The sequence below is a fragment of the Bos grunniens genome, chromosome 4 (genome assembly GCF_055505025.1).
Source record: "Bos grunniens cultivar Pamir isolate PY7600 chromosome 4, Bosgru_T2T1.0, whole genome shotgun sequence".
Classification (NCBI taxonomy): domain Eukaryota; kingdom Metazoa; phylum Chordata; class Mammalia; order Artiodactyla; family Bovidae; genus Bos; species Bos grunniens.
In genome coordinates, this window is record NC_141168.1 from 7,442,995 (window position 1) to 7,463,855 (window position 20,861).

A 20,861-nucleotide genomic window follows, 5' to 3' on the forward strand; every position below is an offset into this window, starting at 1 on the left:
GATTCCAGCTTGTGCTTCTTCCAGCCCAGCGTTTCTCCTGATGTACTCTGCATAGAAGTTAAATAAGCAGGGTGACAATATACAGCCTTGATGGACTCCTTTTCCTATTTGGAACCAGTCTGTTGTTCCATGTCCAGTTCTAACTGTTGCTTCCTGACCTGCATACAAATTTCTCAAGAGGCAGATCAGGTGGTCTGGTATTCCCATCTCTTGAAGAATTTTCCACAGTTTATTGTGATCCACACAGTCAAAGGCTTTGGCATAGTCAATAAAGCAGAAATAGATGTTTTTCCGGAACTCTCTTGCTTTTTCCATGATCCAGCGGATGTTGGCAATTTGGTCTCTGGTTCCTCTGCCTTTTCTAAAACCAGCTTGAACAACTGGAAATTCGCTGTTCATGTATTGCTGAAGCCTGGCTTGGAGAATTTTGAGCATTACTTTACTAGCGTGTGAGATAACTGCTATGAACAGACCTGTCTTTGTGAGGGCAGAAGTTTTCATTTATCTTTGGTAAGATAGGAGTGACCATGGTGGGGTCTATGGTAAATAATGCTTAACTCTGTAAGAAACTGCCAAACTATTCTCCAAAGTGTTTGTGCCATTTTATATTCCTAGGAACAATGTTCAAATTGCCTCCAATCCTCATCAGCACTTTATTGTCAGCCCTTTTCATTTTAGTCATTTGCATTTCCAGGTGAATAATAATGGTGATTACATTTTCAGGTGCTTTTTTGCCATTTGTATGTCTTCTTTTGTGAAGTGTGGTTACAAATTCTTTGCCTACTTTAAAACATTGGGTTTGTCTTACTGTTGAATTCTTTATATATTTATATTTGGCTCAGTTCATTATATATTCTGGACATATGCACTGCAGATATTTTCTCCAAATTTTCTTAACAATGTTTCGAAGACCAGTAGTACAGTTGGCACTGTCTGATCTCACCACCATCACCCCCTCACAGAGGAACCCAGAGATCAAATTGCCAACATCCAGTGGATCATAGAAAAAGCAAGAGAGTTCCAGAAAAACATCTACTTGTGCTTTACTGACTACACCAAAGCCTTTGACCATGTGGATCACAACAAACTGGAAAAGTCTTCAAGAGATGGGAATACCAGACCACCTTACCTGCCTCCTGAGAAATCTGTATGCAGGTCAAGAAGCAACACTTAGAACTGGACAGGGACAACCAACTGGTTTCAAACTGGGAAAGGAGTAAGTCAAGGCTATATATTGTCACCATGCTTATTTAACTTATATGTGGAGTATATCAGGTGAAATGCCAGACTGGATGAAGCACAAGCTAGAATCAAGATTGCCAGGAGAAATATCAATAACCTCAAATATGCAAATGACACCACCCTTATGGCAGAAAGCAAAGAGGAACTAAAGAGCCTCTTGATGAGGGTGAAAGAGGAGAGTGAAAAAGCTGGCTTAAAACTCAACATTCAAAAAAACGAAGATTATCACTACATGGCAAATGGATGGGGAAACACTGGAAACAGTGACAGACTTTCTTTTCTTTGGTTCCAACATCACTGCAGATGGTAACTGCAGCCATGAAATTAAAAGACTCTTGCTCCTTGGAAGAAAAGCTATGACAAACCTAGACAGCACATTAAAAAGAAGAGACATTACTTCGCCAACAAAGGTCCATCTAGTCAAAGCTGTGCTTTTCCAGTAGTCATGTACAGATGTGAGAGTTGGATCATAAAGAAGGCTGAGCACCGAAGAATTGATGCTTTTGAACTGTGGTGTTGGAGAACACTCTTGAGAGTCCCTTGGACTGCAAGGAAATCAAACCAATCCTGAAGGAAATCAGTCCTGAATATTCATTGGAAGGACTGATGCTGAAGCTCCAATACTTTGGCCACCTGATGTGAAGAACTGACTCATTGGAAAGGACCCTGATGCTGGGAAAGACTGAAGGCAGGAGAAGAAGGGGACCACAGAGAATGAGATGGTTGGATGGCATCACCGACTCAATGGACATGAGTTTGAGCAAGCTCCGGGAGATGATGATGGACAGGGAAGCCTGGTGTGCTGCAGTCCATGGGATTGCAAAGAGTCAGGCATGAGTGGATGACTGGACAACAACAACAACACTAATATAAAATTTAATAATGGGGCACCTGGGAGGGGGCAGCTGAGGTGAGGGGATGGAGGGGAGCTCTCTAAACTTTCTGCTCAGATTTTCTGTAAACCTAAAAGTGCTCTAAAAAAATAAAGTCTATTAATTTTTTAAAGTGACAGCAGTAGCGTTACTTGGATTATGAATCAGAGACCTCGTGATATGTGTTTAAATGATCTGTGAGCCATTATTATCTAAAAAGCACCTTTCCACCCATAGCACAGCCAGTCACCCAGATGTTTGTGGCTTCCAGAACCTGGGGGTCTGCCCCCTGGCAGAAGCACGACTTTCCCACCAGGTCTGCCCTCTCCCTCCTTGCTCCTGGCCCTGTCGAGGGCACTGGCTTTGATAATCATATGTGCGTGCTAAGTCGCTTCAGTTGTGTCTGACTCTTTTCGACCCTATGGACTGTAGCCTGCCAGGCTCCTCTGTCCATGGGATTCTCCAAGCAAGAATACTGGAGTGGGCTGCCATGCCCTCCTCCAGGGGATCTTTCCGTCCCAGGGATTGAACCTTCGTCTCTTAGTCTCCTGCATTGGCAGGCAGGTTCTTTATCACTTGCACCATCTGGAAAGCCCGTGTTCAGACAAAATGCCCTTGAGAATCATCCAGTATCATCTTCCCCCAAATGTGTCTGATCAGATAGTCCTGGTTGGGTAGGAAGAGCAGACAATGTGCTGTTTTTCAAATAAAAATATCCAGATTCTTCCCCGGAGTCTGTGGGGCACAGCTGCTAATTCAGGTAGCTCCTTGGACCTTCTTAACTCACTTGAAAGCAGAAATAGTAATAGTAATTGGGAGAGCTGATCAAACACACACAGCTCTTAGGGTCAAGACAAAGCCTCTAATGCTGGATGAGGAAAACTTCCAACCATTTCCTGAGTCAGAAGATGACCTTTCCTACCTTTCCTCTCCTCTCCTTACTCCTTCCATGTTCTGTTTGCTAAGCCCCCCTAGAGGAAAGTAGCCTACTTTTAAAAGCCTCCCAACAAGCAGGGTTGGGGTTGAGGTGAGGGTTGGTGGTACTCAGATCTAATCTACAGTGACCACATGTGTGGTCTCCAGATGGAAAGAAAATCAGCAGGGGGCACCCGGATTTGAACCGGGGACCTCTTGATCTGCAGTCAAATGCTCTACCCCTGAGCTATACCCCCAGGCCATTCTAGGTTCTGAACTAGCACCAATTCACGATGTCATAACACCCAGGTATGCAGTTGACAGCAATTACCATCCATTCTCCGAGAGCCAGTGGGAACCTGTAGAACTGCATCCCTCAGTAACGCCCTCTGGTCTCCAACCTCCCCTGCGCCTCCCACAGAAGTGCTTACTTCTTGGATGATTTCTCTACAGACTACGTTAGCTGTTTTGGTTTTTTCTTCCAGGTCAAACTAATTATCTCATCCATATACTGTTTGTCCTGTGGATTTATACCTTCTTATTGCCTCTTTATTATAGTTGTTGTTCAGTCGCTAAGCTGTGTCTGACTCTTTGTGACCGCACAGATTGCAGCACACCAGGCTTCCCTGTCCTTCACCATCTCCCCGAGTTTGCTCAAACTCATGTCTAGTGAGTCAGTGATGCCATCCAACCATCTCACCCTCTGTCATCCCCTTCTTCTCCTGTCCTCAATCTTTCTAAGCATCAAGGTCTTTTCTAGTGAGTCAGCTCTTTGGATCAGGTGGCCAAAGTATTGGATCTTCAGCTTCAGCATCAGTCCTTTCGATGAATATTCAGGGTTGATTTCCTTTAGGGTTCACTGGTTTAATCTCCTTGTAGTCCAAGGGACTCTCAAGAGTCTTCTCCAGCAATCACAATTCAAAACCATTAATTCTTTGGCACTCAGCCTTCTGTACGGTCCGACTCTCACATCCAGACATGACTACTGAAGAAACCATAGCTTCAACTATACAGACCTTTGTTGGCAAAGTGATGTTCTGCTTTTTAATATGCCATCTAGGTTTGTCACAACTTTCCTTCCAAAGACCAAGTGTCTTTTAATGTTGTTACTACAGACACTATTCTACAGTGATTTTGGAGCCCAAGGAGATAAAGTCTGTCACTGTTTCCACTTTTTCCCCATCTATGTATCATGAAGTGATGGGACTGGGTGCCAAAATCTTAGTTTTTTTGAATGTTGAGTTTTAACCCAGTTTTTTCACTCTAACTGTTGCTTCTTGACCTGCATACAGGTTTCTCAGGAGACAGGTAAGTTGGTCTGGTATTCACATCTCTTTAAGAATTTTCCACAGTTTGTTGTGATCCGCACAAAGGCTTTAGACTAGTCAATGAAGCAGAAGTAGATGTTCTTCTGGAATTCTCTTGCTTTTTCTATGATCCAATGGATGTTGGCAATTTGATCTCTGGTTCCTCTGCCTTTTCTAAATCCAGCTTCAACATCTGGAATTTCTCAGTTCATGTACTGCTGAAACCTAGCTTGAAGGATTTTGAGCATTACCTTGCTTTCATGTGAAATGAGCACAATTGTATGGTCATTTGAGCATTATTCAGCATTGCCTTTCTTTGGGATTAGAATGAAAACTGACTTTTTCTAGTCTTGTGGCCACTGCTGAGTTTTCTAGCTTTGCTGACATACTGAGTACAGCACTTTATTATTATTTATCATAATTAGGAAAATGTTATTTTTAAAAATTGTGTAAGTGAAAATATAGGCACAAATAAGTAAAATTAATTAGCTGTGTAGCCAGACCCATGAACCATGCATGCATTTCAAAATTTTTTTTACATTTGATACTTTGGTGAGAAGAGCAATTGAATAATAAAGTTGTCTTTACTGATAATTTATAGTTTTATAAAATACATTTTTTAGGTATAAAGAAAAATAACTTCCAACCTAGAATTCTGACAAGATTGGGTGCGTTCAGGGTGCTATGGCTGTAGACACAATCTAGAATTCTGAACCCTGGTAAAGTGACATTCAAGCAAGAGGACAAAAGAAAGACATTACAGATGTGCCAAACCTAAGAGCATTACCTGGGTCAGAACCTCAATGAATTAAGGAGAAAGAAGGGAGATGAACCCAGAGAGAAACAAGGAAATGCAAAGCTGAAGGATGACACCCCTGGGATATCTGGAACTGCCTTCTCTCCTGAGCGACTTCCTTTGTGGGGCCAAAGATACTCTCCCAATCTCTGTTTCCTCATCTGCAATATACATGTAATAATACAACTCCCTGGGCTGAATTTTTCTGAGGCAGACTGAGATCTTCAGCTTCAATCGGGCTGCTCTGGACAGAAGAGCTGGATCTCCTTGACTCCCTTGAATGAGTTTTCCCCATATTTGCAGAAGCTTCTTTAGATTTAGTTTCCTGAATGGTAAACTAGGAAAAGAGCTAATTCATGACAAAGAAGACCCTCACAGGGGCTCCAAGCAGGCAATGGGAAGAAAGGGGTGGGGGGGGGGTGTAAGGATATGGATCTTTGATGGAGTGGAGGAGGCACCCAGTGCTCAGTAAACACACAGATGAGGCAAGGATGAACAGGTACCCTGGGTGTGGCTGCGAGTGTGAAAGGGCCTGGTCACAGATTTGTGGATCTAGAGCAGCGGTTCTTAAAGCATGGCCCCAGACCCCCAGGATCAGAGAATTTACCTGAGAATTTGTTAATCAGAAACTTTCAGGGGGAAGCCCAGACATCCCTGTTTTAACAAGTCCTCCAAGTGATTTTGACACACCCTACAATTAAGAACCACGGGTCAAGAACAGAGTTCAGAGGATGAGCAATCTCATTGTGGTCCTTGGTTTTCATCCTGCCTCTGCCCACCAGCTCAGCCTGACCCTGTGGCAGGAGCTAGAATTCCTAACCCATCCCTTCCTGGGGGTTCAGTACCTAAGTCTTCCTGCAGGTGGCGCACAAGGGACCGGATATAGATCCGTGACAGGTGTTTCTCAAAGTGGGATCCCCCAGACCCTCAATAAGAAGCTTGTTCCTAACCCCACATCACATCTGCATGTTTGACAAGCTCCCAAGATGCTTCCTGAACACAGGAAATCTGAGGACTGGCCCGAAGGGTGCAGCATGCCCAAGGTCAAATTCTGGTGTCCCCATTAGCTTTTCCTTGTGCTCTGCTAAGCCCACGCTCTAGTTCCCCTGACGGTCCCAACTCCTCATTAATCTATTAAAACACTCCTCTTCTGTAGCCTTTACATTTTTTGACTGATAGAGGATAGGGAAAAGAGGAAGATAAGAGACTCACTGGCTTAGTTATAAGGTCCTGAACCCAAAGTCAGGAGAAGTGGATTCAGGTCCTGAGTTTATCTGTGAGGAGTTGTGTGTGCTTGGGCAGACCAGTAATCCTGAATCTCTGTGTTCAGATGCCCACTGTGAAGGGCATAGACCAGTGACCCTGAAGGCCCCTCCTGCTATAAACACCAATGTCAGTGCTTTTCCAGAAAGAGCAGGGAGGTGGTTACAGGGAGGGGGAACCTGGTGCTTGTTTTGCATCAAGGGAGTAAAATTATAGTGAGGCTGGTTTGGCAGCTTTGAGCAGGCCCAGCCTGGTGAACACCTTGTGGCAAAAATTTATAGGGATGTTGGGCATGGCTACACAGGTAAAAGGTAGTACTAAGGCCTCCACTTACATCAGGGGGTATAGCTCAGGGGTAGAGCATTTGACTGCAGATCAAGAGGTCCCTGGTTCAAATCCAGGTGCCCCCTGCTGTCCTTCACTTTTGCTAGCTGGAGCTGACATTGAAGGTTCAGCTCCTTTCCCTAATCCAGGGCCTCAGGATACCAAGTCTTCTCAAATCTGGGGTAACTTAAAACCCTGTCTCTGAACACCACAACTCTAGAGTGATATGTTCCTCCAACTATGGCTTTTTATTTCACTTACCACTGGTCTTGTTCTACATTGGCTTGTTTCTACACGTTTTAATTGCCCTAAGTCAGTGCTGTGTTGGTAAGTGTTTAACAACCAGCTCTTGAGGGGAGGGGAAGCATTGATTTGCAGTGTTTTCCAACTTCACAGTATAAATAATCTCACCAAATCCAATGTCAAGCCACAAACATAAGATCGCTGATCATGGTGTTGGGAAGACATGCTGAAGTGCCTCTCTGGTGCAAGTAGGCTCAAGCACACCACTGCTCCTAACCCATCTTCCCTGTAGTGGCATGGGCTCTTGGACCCCCACGCTATCCTCACAAAGCTTACAGAAATAAGAGCAATGGCTCTCATAGAATCATCCATTTACTCAAGACATATTTGTGTTCTACTTGATGCCAGACACAGGAGAGACAGAGCACAGCAGGAACTGTCTGTGGTGAGCAAGGGAATCAAGTGAAGAACTGGTCAGTTGAATGTAAGGATAACTAGATAAATGAAGAAAGGTGCTAATTTAAAAGAAAAGGGGGGAAAAAGAAAGAAAAGGACTTCGGTTACCAGCAATATACTGGTTGAGAGTTGCTTGGACTCCAAGGAGATCAAACCAGTCAATCCTGAAGGAAATCAGTCCTGAATATTCACTGGAAGGACTGATGCTGAAGCTGAAGCTCCAATACTTTGGCCACCTGATGTGAAGAGCTGACTCATTAAAAAAGACCTTGATGCTGGGAAAGATTGAAAGCAGGAGGAAAAGGGGAAGACAGAGGATGAGATGGTTGGATGGCACCACCGACTCAATGGACATGAGTTTGAGCAGCTCCGGGAGATGGTGATGAAGCCTGGCATCCTGCAGCCCAGGGGTCACAAAGAGTCGACACGACTGAGCGACTGAACTGAACTGAACTCCACCCCCCCCACCCCCACCCCCCGCCAACACACACTGTCTTCTTGCATCTCTCTTCCTGGCACTAGCTGTATGGGATTAGGGGAACTTGTAGCTAAAATACATAAAGAAATTCTATAAATCAGTAAGAAAAAGACCCAAAAAGTCTAATAGAAAATCAAGCAAACAATATGAACAAATTAGAGAAGTGGAAATCCAAATGGCCAACAAACAGATGAAGGGAGTCAGGCTCATCAGGTATTATTAGTGAAATGTAAGTTAAAACAAGATACCATTTTACACACATTATCTGGTTGAAAAAATAAAAAAGGCTGAGTAACAAATGAAGTCCAGGAGTTCCTGTAAGTTTTGTCAGAGTGTAAATAATTGCTTTGGAGGACAATTTGGTAATATCTTGTGACACTGAAAGTAAACACCACCCACAACTCTGCTCTTTACATGGAGACATACAGCCTAGAGAAGCTCCAGCACCCGTGCACAAGGACCTATGGAGGGATGCTCATTGTAACAGGAGAACCTGGAGTAATGCGAGCATCATCAACAATCGAGTAGAAACACAACATGTATGTCACCCTGTGCTAGACCTGTCATTACGCTGATCAGTCAGCTATGCCGCCACGATGCTGCATATCAAACTCCTGAAAACCCTGACTCAGAACAATAAGCATTTATATTTCACTCATGTGACTCTGCTTCTGCCGAGGTTTGGCAACACTGGGCTCCAGGTCATTTTGTGGTTGGTCTGTTTTCCATGTTTCTTCTATGGTGTTGGTAGGCTGCCCAGGGAACACACCTCATGATGGAGACAGAAGCACAAACCATCCGCTCAGGGGGCCACCAGAGCTGGAGAAACCGCAGGAGCATGTACATGCAAGCCCTATCAATCAAAGAGTGTGCTGATGGCAATATCTTCCTGACAGCACTTCCAGCCTGCAACACAGGGCAGGAAGACAGTGCTGACAGCTGGAAGTCAGCTAGTGTGCATGGAAGTATTCAGAGCAAGGGGAGCTGCAGGCAACACTGACTGTGACTATTAGGAGACATGTCTGTTATAGTTTGTCAGCAGTTTTGACCTCTGTTAACATAACAGGTAATGATGGGGTTACATTGTTGTTTCCATTTGCTTTCCTTGCTTATAAATGATGGGAAGCATCTTTTCATGCTGGAAAGTCACTTCTACCACTTCTTTTGTGAATTGCCTGCTTGTCTCCTTTGCCATTAACCTGCTGTGTCTTATTGATGACCTCTGTATACGTCTGTTGTTCAGTCACTCAGTCGTGTCTGACTCTTTGCAACTTCATGGACTGCAGCATAGCAGGCTTCCCTGTCCATCATCAAGTCCTGGAGCTTGCTCAAATTCATGTCCATCGAGTCAGTGATGCCATCCAACCATCTCATCCCTCTGTTGGCCCCTTCTCCTTCTGCCTTCAATCTTTCCCAGCATCAGGGTCTTTTCCAGTGAGCCAGCTCTTCCCATTAGGTGGCCAAAGTATTGGAGCTTCAGCTTCAGCATCAGTCCTTCCGATGAATATTCGGGGTTGATTTCCTTTAGGATTGACTGGTTTGACCTCCTTGCAGTTCAAGGGACTCTCAAGAATCTTCTCCAACACCACAGTCCAAAAGTATCAATTCTTTGGCACTCAGCCTTCTTTATGGTCCAACTATCACATCTGTACTACTGGAAAAACCATAGCTTTGACTATATGGATCTTTGTTGGCAAAGTAATTTGAATATGCATTTCAGTACATTGCTTGTCATAGCTTTTCTTCCAAGGAGCAAGTGTCTTTTAATTTCATGGCTGCAGTCACCATCTGCAGTGATTTTGGAGCCTAAGAAAAGAAAATGTGTCACTGTTTCCAGTGTTTCCCCATCCATTTGCCATGAAGTGATAATCTTCATTTTTTGAATGTTGAGTTTTAAGCCAGCTTTTTCACTCTCCTCTTTCACCTTCTTCAAGAGGCTCTTTAGTTCCTCTTCACTTTCTGCAAGTGGTGTCATCTTCATATTTGAGGTTATAGCTATTTCTCCCAGCAACCTTGATTTCAGCTTGTGCTTCATCCAGCCTGGCATTTCACATGATGTACTCTGCATAGAAGTTAAAGGGTGACAATATACAGCCTTGACATACTCCTTTCCCAATTTGGAACCAATCCATTTTTCCCTTGTCAGTTCTAACTGTTGCTTCTTGACCTGCATACAGGTTTCACAGGAGGCAAGTAAGGTGGTCTGGTATTCCCATCTCTTTAAGAGTTTTCCACAGTTTGTTGTGATCTGCACAGTCAAAGGCTTTAGCATAGTCAGTGAAGCAGAAGTAGATGTTTTTCTGGAATTCTCTTGCTTTTTCTATGATCCATTGGATGTTGGCAATTTGATCTCTGGTTCCTCTGCCTTTTCTAAATCCAGCTTCAACATCTGGAAGTTCTTGGTTCACATACTGTTGAAGCCTAGCTTGAAGGATTTTGAGCATTGCTTTGCTAGCATGTGAAATGAGTGCAATTATGTGGTAGTTTGAACATTCTTTGACATTGCCCTTCTTTTGGATTGGACTGAAAACTGACCTTTCCAGTCCTATGGCCACTGCTGAGGTTTCCAAATTTGCTGGCATATTGAGTGCAGCACTTTAACAGCATCAACTTCTAGGATTTGAAATAGCTTAGCTGGAATTCCATCCCCTCCACCAGCTTTGTTCATAGCGATGCTTCCTAAGGCCCACTTGACTTCGTACTCCTGGATGTCTGACTCTAGGTGAGTGATCACACCATTGTGGTTATCCAAGTCATCATGATCTTTTTTGTACAGTTCTTCTGTATATGTCATGGGTTGCAAATCATTTCCCTTGTCTGCCATTCATCTTTTTTCTCCAGGTTGTTCTTTTTGCTTTGCAGAAAATCCAAATTTTAATTAAAGTTCATCCATTTTATCTTCATCACTGCTGGATTTCTTTGTTTCCCCTCTTACTTAGACCTTTCCCATTAGGAGGTGATTTTTTAAATCCCCCTACGTCTTCTTCTGGTACATTTATAGTTTCATTTACATTTGTTAAATCTCTGATGCAGCCGGTAGTAATTTTGTGTCCAGGAGGGAGAGAGTCCCCACACTCCTCATTGCCTTTACTCATCTTCCCCTCACAGATTTGCTTTGCATGTTTATCCATTTGAGTTTATTTTTAGACTCTTCTTCTCTTCTATTGACTTGTCTATTCATGTGCTAACACCATTGTTTTCATTTCTGTAGCCTCTCATGTTGTGACTTCATAATACTTTTAAATATCTAGGAGGGCTAGTGTTCTTATCAATATTCTGCTTTTTAAGAAATCTCCTGGTTGTTTCTTAAACATTTATTTTCCCCAAGAACTTTAGATTCAGCAGATCTAGTCTAGTACCCATTCCCTCTTCATCCCCACACCCCCAAAGCATGAGTGTTTTATCAAGAGGACAGTACATTTATAGACTACGTTAAGAACATTTAATGCAAAGCACAGAAATACAACTGCATAAACAAGCTCTGGGTATTTTTTGTGGCATGTATTTCCCAGGTTCTATCTCACACATCAAAGCTCTCAGGGTGCTTGCCACTTTCTGCTCCACAAGGTGGATCGGTGTAGAGTCTGTGATGGGAATAAGAAAAGGTGAAGGAAGCTGAGATCCTGGCAGAATGAAGGGAACCATGAAAATAGAGTTACTATGTAAAAGTCAGGTGATTGGTTGATGGCATTTATTGAGGAGGCAGGCACTATTAACCCATTTATCACACAGTCACAACCTCTACAGGGCTTCCCTGGTGGCTCAGACGGTAAAGCATCTGTCTGCAATGCAGGAGACCGGGGTTGGATCCCTGGGTTGGGAAGATCCCCTGGAGAAGGAAATGGCAGCCCACTCCAGTATTCTTGCCTGGAGAATCCCATGGACGGCAGAGTCTGGTAGGCTACTGTCCATGGGGTCGCAGAGTCGGACATGACTGAGCGACTTCACTCTTCACTCAGAACCTCTACAAGGCAGGCACTAGTAGTATCATTCCAACTGGGTGATAAAACCGAAGCTCAGAAAGATTAAATAACTTTCACTCAACTAATTACTGGAGAAGCTGGACTTTGAACTCAGGCAGCCCAGTTCCTGCAGCTCAGTCAAGGTGAACGGCCTCTGGGAGGCTGAGCAGACAGAAAAAAAGAGAAAAACTTGTTTGCTGAATCAATTGCTCCAGACCAAGAGCACAGCTGTTACCCCTGGTATCAGCACGGGTGAAGGCTGCAGGCTATGCCATGATCCTGTTGCCACAAAACCAGAAATGAGTGAACAGCCTTTGGCACATACCGGCCAAACAGGCCTACAAAAGTTAAACAACCTTGGGTATTCTTTAGCTGTTACCACTAACAGACACTTGTATAGCTGGCCTTGTCCTTCACCAAGCTAATTACTCTTTGACTCCATAAAACCAAAAATCTTCAGGGTGCAGGTTATACCCTGCACCTGGCATTCTTCTCCCCCCATATATCCTCTTGTAGCACCCTGCATTTCAGAAAGAAGGTCACAGGCCAATAACTTCAGGGACACCAGACCCAGCTATTGAGTTGCCTGATGCCAGCTGTAGTCACTCTGAAACTTTGCAAAAGGAAGAAAAAAAAAATGCAAGACCTTCAAGAGGATATAAATCTTCTTCCCTACTCCTAAGAGAGGGGGACACAGCTCTTCAGGCGCTAGCCTGTTATGCATCCCTTTTGCCTGGCAAAAAATAATAAAGCTACTCTTTTCAATTTCCTCCAAACTCTGTCTCCATGTTTCTATTCGGCATTGGGGGACAGGGAGCCCAGACTTTGGCAACAGTCCTTGTGGCCCCATGCTCCCATTGTACTAGACTGGGAGTGGTCAGGCACAGAGGATCACTCATTGATGTCTCCCGGGTCTTTGTCAGGGGAGGAAAGGCTGACCTTTACTGCAAAGGGAAAGCCTTGCTGCCATCACAGCCCTTAATCCCCAGATCAGGGAGCTGAGGTGGGGGCTGTATGGGTTTCTAAGAATATCCACCCCAACCCTTTTCGGAGCAGATGCCTGCAGGGTGAGCCAAAGTTCAGCTGGGCTTGTGTGACACCCCGTCCCTCACCTGGCCTCTGCTGGACCACGTGGCACTGGGATTAGAGTCCACTCAGACACCCTGTAATCCCCGAAGGCTTTGGTGTTCCTGAAACTGCTAGATGGCATTTCCAGGGGCTCCACGGAGCTCTGGCTCTTTATGTCTCAGCACAGAAATACCACTGCATGATTCCAAAACTCGGGTCCTAAGACCTGTGTGGGCCTGCCTAAGAACAACCCAGAGTTCTGGGATTAAAAGTCTGGGATCCTCGCTCCAGCCCTGGAGACCCTGTCAAGATGGGCCTGGCTTTAGTCCCAGCATTCTATGGGCCTGTCTGTTCTGGGTGATTCTCATCCAGGTTCATTACACGGAGCATGGGCTGAGCTAGCGCAGACTTTGGTCACCAGCCCTCACCCTTCTGGCTCCGAGTCAAGCAGAACTGCAGTGGCTGCCAACTGACTCCATTCCTGGAAACCCCAAGGCGTATAAACAAAGATCATGCCCCGCACATGACCTTGGAGGTTCTCAGGAGCGGACAGTGATCACCCCCACTTGATTTCTCTGCTCTTCGCATTCCCAGTGTTATCTGCACACTGATTTTTTGTTCAAAGCAACCCAAAGGCCCTCATCACAGGCCTTGCTCTAGGTGTTTCAGCAGGGAGGGTGGCCCTGCAGCCTGCAGTGACACCTCCATCCTCCCCATTGGGCCAATGGGTGTCCCTACCATAGACTGGAATGTGCCAGGTCTCAGGATGTTGAGGTGGGGATAAGTCACCGAAGATCATTAGGAAGCCGGGCCTTACAGGAGCATCCAGTTGTCAAGGTCCCTTAGTTCTCTGCCCTTTGGATTTCCCCAGAAATACCTGGATGTTGCAGTTACATATCGTTCAGTGACATTTCATCCATGCTCCAGTACCATCTGGAAAATCTTCCCCATTCCCTACAACTGCCGCACCTTCCAACATCAGTGCAAAGCAGTTGCACCCCCAATGACAGCATAATCTGGTCTGAGGTCTCCATTCTTTGGGCAGCACCGCCCTCTGCTGGCCAGCCTCTGTGCGTGCAGCTGAGCTAAGCTTCCCACTATGACACTAGGGGCGGGCGGGGGCGTCCCACCCTTGCCCACTGCCCATCTTCAGGGATCGTTTGCTTCATGTAGTGAGTGTCTGTGTCAGAGGAAGTCATTTACTGATTCCCATCCCACTTGGCAAGGGAAGGTGGGTAGGAGAGTACTTCCTGCTTGAAACAAACAACAAGCCCATCCACACCCGGCACTAGGAGACTCGACCAACCTGGCTTGGCTTCTGGCTGCCTAAGCCGCATCCCTGGGACAACCCGGCCACGTCGGGTTCCTGTCTGACCAAGCTCTGGGCCGTCAGAAGGATGTACTGTTAGAATATACTGTCTGTTCTAGCCAGTGCCCAACCCCGGGCCTCTGATCCCCACCCCTCCACCCTTTCTTAGCGCATTCACGGTTGTGGATCCTCCTCGGTCCCTCTGGGAGAGAGATGTATCTCCTGCAGCCCAGGGGTGGCTCTTAAGAACCCTCCTGAGATGAACTCAGGAAGGCCCGGGCCCATGTCCTGGTCTCAGTGGCCTAGCCGCACTTGTGCCTACCAACCCTTCGTGACTTTTCACTCCTGGCTCTGCTTGGGCCCTGTCCACACCTCCCCTCTGCCTTCACCTTCCTGCCAAAATGCCCAGACCCCGCAGTGTTCTCATTTCCCTGTCAGTTGTTACAGAATAAAACGTGCTTTCACGGCTTTAACTAATGTCTGATTGTGTTTATTTCTGACAAAACCTGCTTGCCCTGTGGTCCCCCCTCGTCCCTGCACTGAGGTGGGGTGCGAGCTTTGAGAGCAGCAGCATCCACACAAAGTGGGCACAGACCCCGGGAGGGTGTCCCAAGCTCGCTCTCCTTGAATGGCTGCAAAGGCAGGAAGGAAGGGAGGGGAGGGGAGGCAGCCTGCTGGGAGGGGTCTGCCTGCCCTGGGAGAGTCAGGGGTGGGGGCTCCCCGGGACAGAGGCCACTGCCCAGTTCAGCGAGAACTCAGGGACAGACACACACACATCTCAGGTCTTCAGGCCACAGCTTCATCCTGATCTCCAAACCCAAGCATCCAACCATTTGCTGGGCATCTCCATGGGGAGACTGGGCTCACCAGGACATACAGGATGCCCCAGGTCATCACTTCTCCTCTGTGGTCTGTTGCTGAAAGGTTCCAGCCACCAGGTCCTGGGCACCCCTTCGTCCACGGCTCCCTGCAGGGTGCATCCTGCCTCATCCCTCCTCCCACAGCCCTCGCTGGGCCCCTTGAGCTCCTAACTAGCCCTTCACCCATTCATGGGGCCCCATCCTCCCCACCACTCTCATCTGGGGCCCATTACGCCCAGAGCAGAGATCATCCTAGAAGCCTAGTGGGGTCACATCCCACGCCCCCCATCCCTTTCATGGCTCCACATTTGCTTTGGATGAATCCAGGCTCCTCGCTTCTCCCAGTCCCTTCTCCACGCACCCCATCCCTAGCTTCCCAGCTGCTCCTCCCAGGAGCTCCCCTCTCTGCTCATTCCATCACCCTCCCCTGTGCAGGGAACCACGGATATTTAGGAACACTTAGGAAAGAGCAGGCCATGCTCCGCAAGTTGGGGACAGGCTTTATTGCAGAGCCCCAGAGGCCGTGCACTCTCTGTAATCACAGCTGGGAGGTGGGCAAAGGTTCCACTTGAACGAGTCCTCCATTTTCCTCCTCCTGCCAGGCCTGGTTCTGGGCAGAATCCGGGAAGCTGTACTCACTCTCAGGTCTCAGGAAAACGTAGTCCTTGATGTCCATATTCCAGGGTTGCAGCTCCAAGCAGCTGCCAGGCCCCTTTCCTGCCCCTCAAATCCACCCACCGAGGAACCGGGAATTGGGTGGGCAGGGGTGCGGCAGGCAGCAAACTTGGCCTCAGCCAGGAGTTTGCCCCTAGACAGGAGTTTCCCCACCTTTCATTCATTAGTCACTAGACATGGCCGCAAGACTCAGCACCCCACTCCAAGGGGGCCACAGAGCTCAGCACAGCAAGAGAGCTGGAAAGGGGGTGGAGGAATGTCAAAGGGAGGCCCCCATCTGAGCAACAGGCCAAGCCCAGAGCCAAGAAATCCAGGGGAGATGTACCATGTTCTGCCACCGCGCCAAAACAGATGCCCGCTGAACAAAATGCCAATCAAATAAATAGTCAATAAATACAAGAGACTGGTTTCCCCCACCCCGGGGAGGCAGCACAGCGAGTCAGCTCTGGGACTGTCAGGTGTCTGCCCCAACTCTGCTGGGGGAAGTGAGCACATGGGCTGGGGCCTCAGGCTCCCTCTGGTCCGATGCCCGCAAGCTCTGCCTCCGGTCCTCACCAGGCCAAGGGTTCCCCAGCCCACACTGGGGACAGTCCTCAGGGCCCACGGCACCGCCCACACCTCACTCACAACTGTCTGTCTTCACCCTCCCTCCATCCAGGCGACCTCGAGGGGCTCAGAAATCCTCCTCTCACAGGGAGTCTAGGCCTGGGGTGCGGGGGTAGCTGCTTCAGGCTGAGCCCTGGGAAAGGGAGGGAGCCTGATCCCCAGACAGGGAGGCCCAGGTCGGGGAGGAAGCGGGGAAAGGACATGCAGAGAAGATGCCACTTCCTGAGCAAGCCCCTTTGAGTGACTCAGAGGATAAAGGATGCTGAACATACAGCTTTTCAATCTTGATCCAAAGTACTGTGGTGCTTTTTGTGTGTTAATGTTTGTCCGTTATGTCAACATTTCCAGAAATTTCACATCAAAGCATGTCAAAAAATCAAAGGAGAACTCCCAAGAGGGGCCTTTGCCACGGCCATCTCACAGGTGAGGAACTCACGCGGGCAGATGGTCCAGGATCACAGAACCCGGCGGTGCAGGACCCGGCCTCCTCCCCAGGGCTTCCTCTCCAGCCTCGGAGCATCTTGGCTCCAAGCCCTCCTCCCCAGGACGCCCGGCCGGCCTTGGGCTCCCCCTTGTAGTACAAGGCAGCCCCCACCCTAGTCAGCTCCCGGCCAGGACCTACTCAGGGAGGAGCGGGCAGAGGGAACTTGAGGGCTGGACATCGGCTGCTCTGGCTGGCTCTGAGCCCGGCCTTCCTGAGCTGGGGAAGGCGGGACTTTCCAGAACCCGGCAGGCCTTAGGGGAGGGGGCCCAGAGGGACCAGACACAGCTAGGGGGATGGAGACGGGGGACGGTGACAAAAGAGTCATCAGGGACAGTGGAGCCACGGTCATCCGGACAGCGGGGGCACCTGAAAGCACATCACGTGACAGCGTCACGGCCTCGCGGTGGAGACCCCGTCCCCCAGCCCCGCCTTGGGGAGCGGGGCTCACCACGACCCCTGAGCCCGCCCTCCCAACAGATTCTGCTGCCTCCTCGGGGGTCTGCAAACCCACGAGTGAGGCTGGGCCCATGTGCTCCCCCCAGGACCCTGATCTTCTGTCTGTGCTGCCCAGCACAGCGTGGGGTTGGCGGGGTGCGGGGCGCGGAGCAGATGCTCAGGGGCTTGTTCTTCTTAATAAATGACAGCCTTTGTCCACACGCAAAGTCCTGCAACCCTGCCTGACTCGTCCTCCCCACCCCTGCCTGCCCGCCCACCCGCCTGCCCAGCAGTACCTGGGGCCGCTGAGGCGACGGTTACTCCCACAGGAAGCGAACGTACCAGATGGTCTCATTCTTCAGCTGGGGCCCGAACAGGGGATTCAGCTGAGCCAAGATGGCAATGAGCCAGCTGCCAGGGACAGCACAGCGCGGGTGAGCCCAGGGCACCGGGAACTCCACTGTGCGTCACGCCAGTGGTCACATGACCCACCCAGCGCATGGATGGTCTGGCTTCCAGAGAGGGAAGGGTCCCTTGGAGACATCTGCACTGCAGCCAGCTCCGGGGCTCAGTCAGGGCACGTGGGTTTGGGTTTAGGTTTGGTGACTTGTTTTGTAGATTTATAAGATCCCTGTGTTGGGGCTGGACTCAGGGTGTTAGAGAAGAGGTAAGACGGCCCCCAGGGGCACAGAGGGAAGCCATTCTGACTTAAGATGGCTTAACTACCTGGAGAATCCCATGGACAGAGGACCCTGGTGGGCTAAGTCCATGGGGTCGCAAGAGTCCGACACCACTGAGCGAGTAAACCGCCACCACCAACTGCTCATGAGAGAGGCCTCCCTCAAAACCAGAGCTTGGACTTATTCGTCAGTTTGGCAGCCAGGGAGATTTAAACATGGAGCAGGCTGACATAGAACTGGGGAGCAATGGTGGAGTGTCTCTTTTGTAAAAGGGGAGGGGCTACCATGAAAGGCACTTACAGAAAGAGAACACCTAGACCCTACTGATGTGGAAATTGACCCCCTCACATGGTCCAGGCACTCCCATCTCTTGGTATGTGTTCTGTATCCCAGGACTTGGAATATAGGACAGTATTCTATATGTACTGACTTTGCCAAGTTTGAAGACCACTGTTCACCCAGTGGTTCTAAATAGTCAGCATCACAAGCACTCAGGGGCATGCATTAAAAGTACAGATTCCTGGAGGGACTTCCCCGGTGGTCCACTGGTTAAGAATCTGCCTTCCAGTGCTAGGGATGTGAGTTCAATCCCTGGTTGGGGAACTAAGATCCCACATGTGGGGCAACTAATCCCCTCATGCCACAACAAAAGACCCTGTGTGCTGCAACTAAGACCTGATGCAGACAAATAAATAAATTTTAAATAAAAATACAGATTCCCATGTGCAGACTGTGAGAACTATGATGTAGTGAGTCCAAGGTGGAACCCTGAAACCTATGTTTTACAATCTCTCCGGGGGATTCTGATGCCCATCGGGGACAACAGGCACCGAGCGGGCCCCACTCACTCGTGTCACAGATTAGACAACTGCAGCCCACGGACATGGCAGAGCTTGTCCAGATGATACACTCAGAACCAGAACCCAGAGTTCATAACTCCCAGCCCGTCACTCTCTTTGCTACTCCAAACCCCTCTTCTTCTGTGGTTTACAGACTCAGCCTTTCAAGAGCTGAATGTGTCGGTACCAGGACAGAGGCGAGAGCAGGGCTGGGAGAGGAGGAAAGAAGGGAGGACAAGGGCCCCCGCGGACTAGGAGCTGGGAGAGCAGTACTTACAAGAGGTAACAGCAGACAGCAGTGGCCACCAGCATAGTGATGATCACTCTGCAATGGAAGAGGATGTCAGGTCAGGATGGATGGAAGCAGCACCTTCCATCTGGCCTGGCCAAGGCCAAGGCCAGAGAAAGAGCTCCTGGTGCCAACCCCTTTCCCTCTGGCCTTCTTGATGCCACCTGAACACAAGGAGGCTGAGATCTACTTGGGTAAGAATTGCTAGATGGAAAAAAAAAACTCTAAGTGTCACCTCTTGGGGAAGCCAACCTCGACCACATCCAACTTACATTATCAATCTTTCCCTTCACCTATCTCCCTTCTCCATCACCCACTGTTTCTCCATCGTAGAGGAGTCATGTTGGAGAACGACACTGCACACAGCTGCATTTGCAGCCACCCACCGTGGAGTGGTCTCCGGGATCCAAAATTCACTGGGCAAAGGGAAGGAAGACAGAAGACAGACCAAGAAGCAAGGAGACCGAGGGTCATCTCTGAGGCAGAGTAAGCAGTTACGCTGAGAATAGGGACTTGTTGCCTTGAGTCCCACTCCAAGACTGGAAACAGAGGCTTTAAATGCAGCAGGAGAGACTTCAGTTAGAAGAAAAAACTCACCAGTGTGTAGGAGAGTTGATGCACTAAAACGGTTTACAAGGTGAGGCCATGGGACCTCAGCCCCGAGAATCTTGAAAAACAGAGGCAACATCCATATGCAGCCTCAGGCTGAGGCTAACCCTAACCCAAACCAGGCCCTATGACCTCTGCTTGAGGTTGGTGCCAGACACATCAGCATCTGATCCATTCTCTCAACATTACCAAGCACCATGGGCCAGTCCCGAGCTGGGCACTGGGGTCTACAGTGGTGAAAAGGCAGTCTTTCACCTTGAGGAACTTGTCATCAAAGGGTGAGGGCCCATCACTGCTGAAGAGACTATGAAGCAAAAACCCGTGAGTGGTGCAACAGGTATAGAAACCTGCTGGGAGCCCCCAAGAAATATTGACACTGGCTAAAAATTATTCCATACAGCATGTGCCATGCACAACTAACAGTTTTATATACATTATTTTGTGTAATCCTCAGAGCAGCCTTAAAAGGCAGGAGTCATCATCACCCCCAGTGACCCAAGAAGAAAGTGAGGCTTGAAGGGGTGAGGGACGCTCAAGGTCACAGCTGGGCAGGAATGGACAAGCTGCATCAGTGGCTCACCAGACTTTACCTTCCCAGGCGCGGGGGCAGGGGGCGGCGTGGGCTTGGCTGTCTCCTCCGTTCGACAGCACGACCTTCTCTGCCCTTTGGACCCGACAGCCCGCCTGTTCCCGGTTGTACGCGGCCCAGCGCGGACCCGGGAGGAGGACTGGGGCGCCGCGCGCCGGGACCAGTGCCCGCTGCCCCGCTGCCGCCTCGCGCCGGAGGAGGGGTGGGCCCAGGCGCAGAGGGGTCCCCACGGAGGCTGGGCCGCGCGCGATCCTTACCCGCGGTTGGGTCCTTTGGGTACGAACCAGGGCCCAGCGATGCCGATGAGGCCCCAGAACGTGGTGAAGATGACGACCGGGAGGGCGAAGGAGTGCGCCGTCATGGCCAGGCGCGGGATGCGGGTCAGAGCTGCGGATGCTCCGCTGGGTACCTGTCACGGCCCGGCAGGGGACTCCGAGCATGCGCAGCAGGACCCTGCCGCCGCGAAAGAGCGCGTTCTGCCGCCCCGCTCGCGCATGCGCGGCAGCTAGACACTCGGGACGGAGGGGAACTTTGATCCGCCCAGCCGGTTTCCTATAGGA

At 49.0% G+C, this 20,861-nt stretch overlaps 1 protein-coding gene and 2 non-coding genes across 3 annotated transcripts; 1 reads left to right on the plus strand and 2 right to left on the minus strand.

The window, feature by feature from the left end:
* Positions 1-3,214: 3,214 nt before the first annotated feature.
* On the minus strand, positions 3,215-3,286 carry TRNAC-GCA (transfer RNA cysteine (anticodon GCA)). Its single transcript has one exon. It is a non-coding gene; the product is annotated as a tRNA-Cys (tRNA).
* Positions 3,287-6,733: 3,447 nt separating this feature from the next.
* Positions 6,734-6,805, plus strand: TRNAC-GCA (transfer RNA cysteine (anticodon GCA)). The gene has a single exon. It is a non-coding gene; the product is annotated as a tRNA-Cys (tRNA).
* A 4,510-nt stretch (positions 6,806-11,315) lies between these two features.
* ATP6V0E2 (ATPase H+ transporting V0 subunit e2) lies at positions 11,316-20,732 on the minus strand. Its single transcript, XM_086395085.1, has 4 exons — positions 20,559-20,732; positions 19,092-19,139; positions 17,592-17,706; positions 11,316-17,226 (listed from the first exon to the last, which is right to left on the minus strand). Exons 1-3 carry the CDS (start codon positions 20,660-20,662, stop codon positions 17,613-17,615), a joined length of 246 nt encoding a protein of 81 aa, XP_086251211.1. The 5' UTR covers positions 20,663-20,732; the 3' UTR covers positions 11,316-17,226; positions 17,592-17,612.
* Between the last annotated feature and the right edge of the window lie 129 nt (positions 20,733-20,861).

Bases quoted from the DNA above. Each gene is read 5' to 3' on its own strand.
- ATP6V0E2 (XM_086395085.1), bottom strand. From the start codon at position 20,662: ATGACGGCGCACTCCTTCGCCCTCCCGGTCGTCATCTTCACCACGTTC. The intron at 19,140-20,558 runs GTAAGGATCGCG...CTTCCATTGCAG, and splicing joins CCCAAAGGACCCAACCGCGG to AGTGATCATCACTATGCTGG. The intron at 17,707-19,091 runs GTAAGTACTGCT...TGTCCCTGGCAG, and splicing joins GCTGTCTGCTGTTACCTCTT to CTGGCTCATTGCCATCTTGG.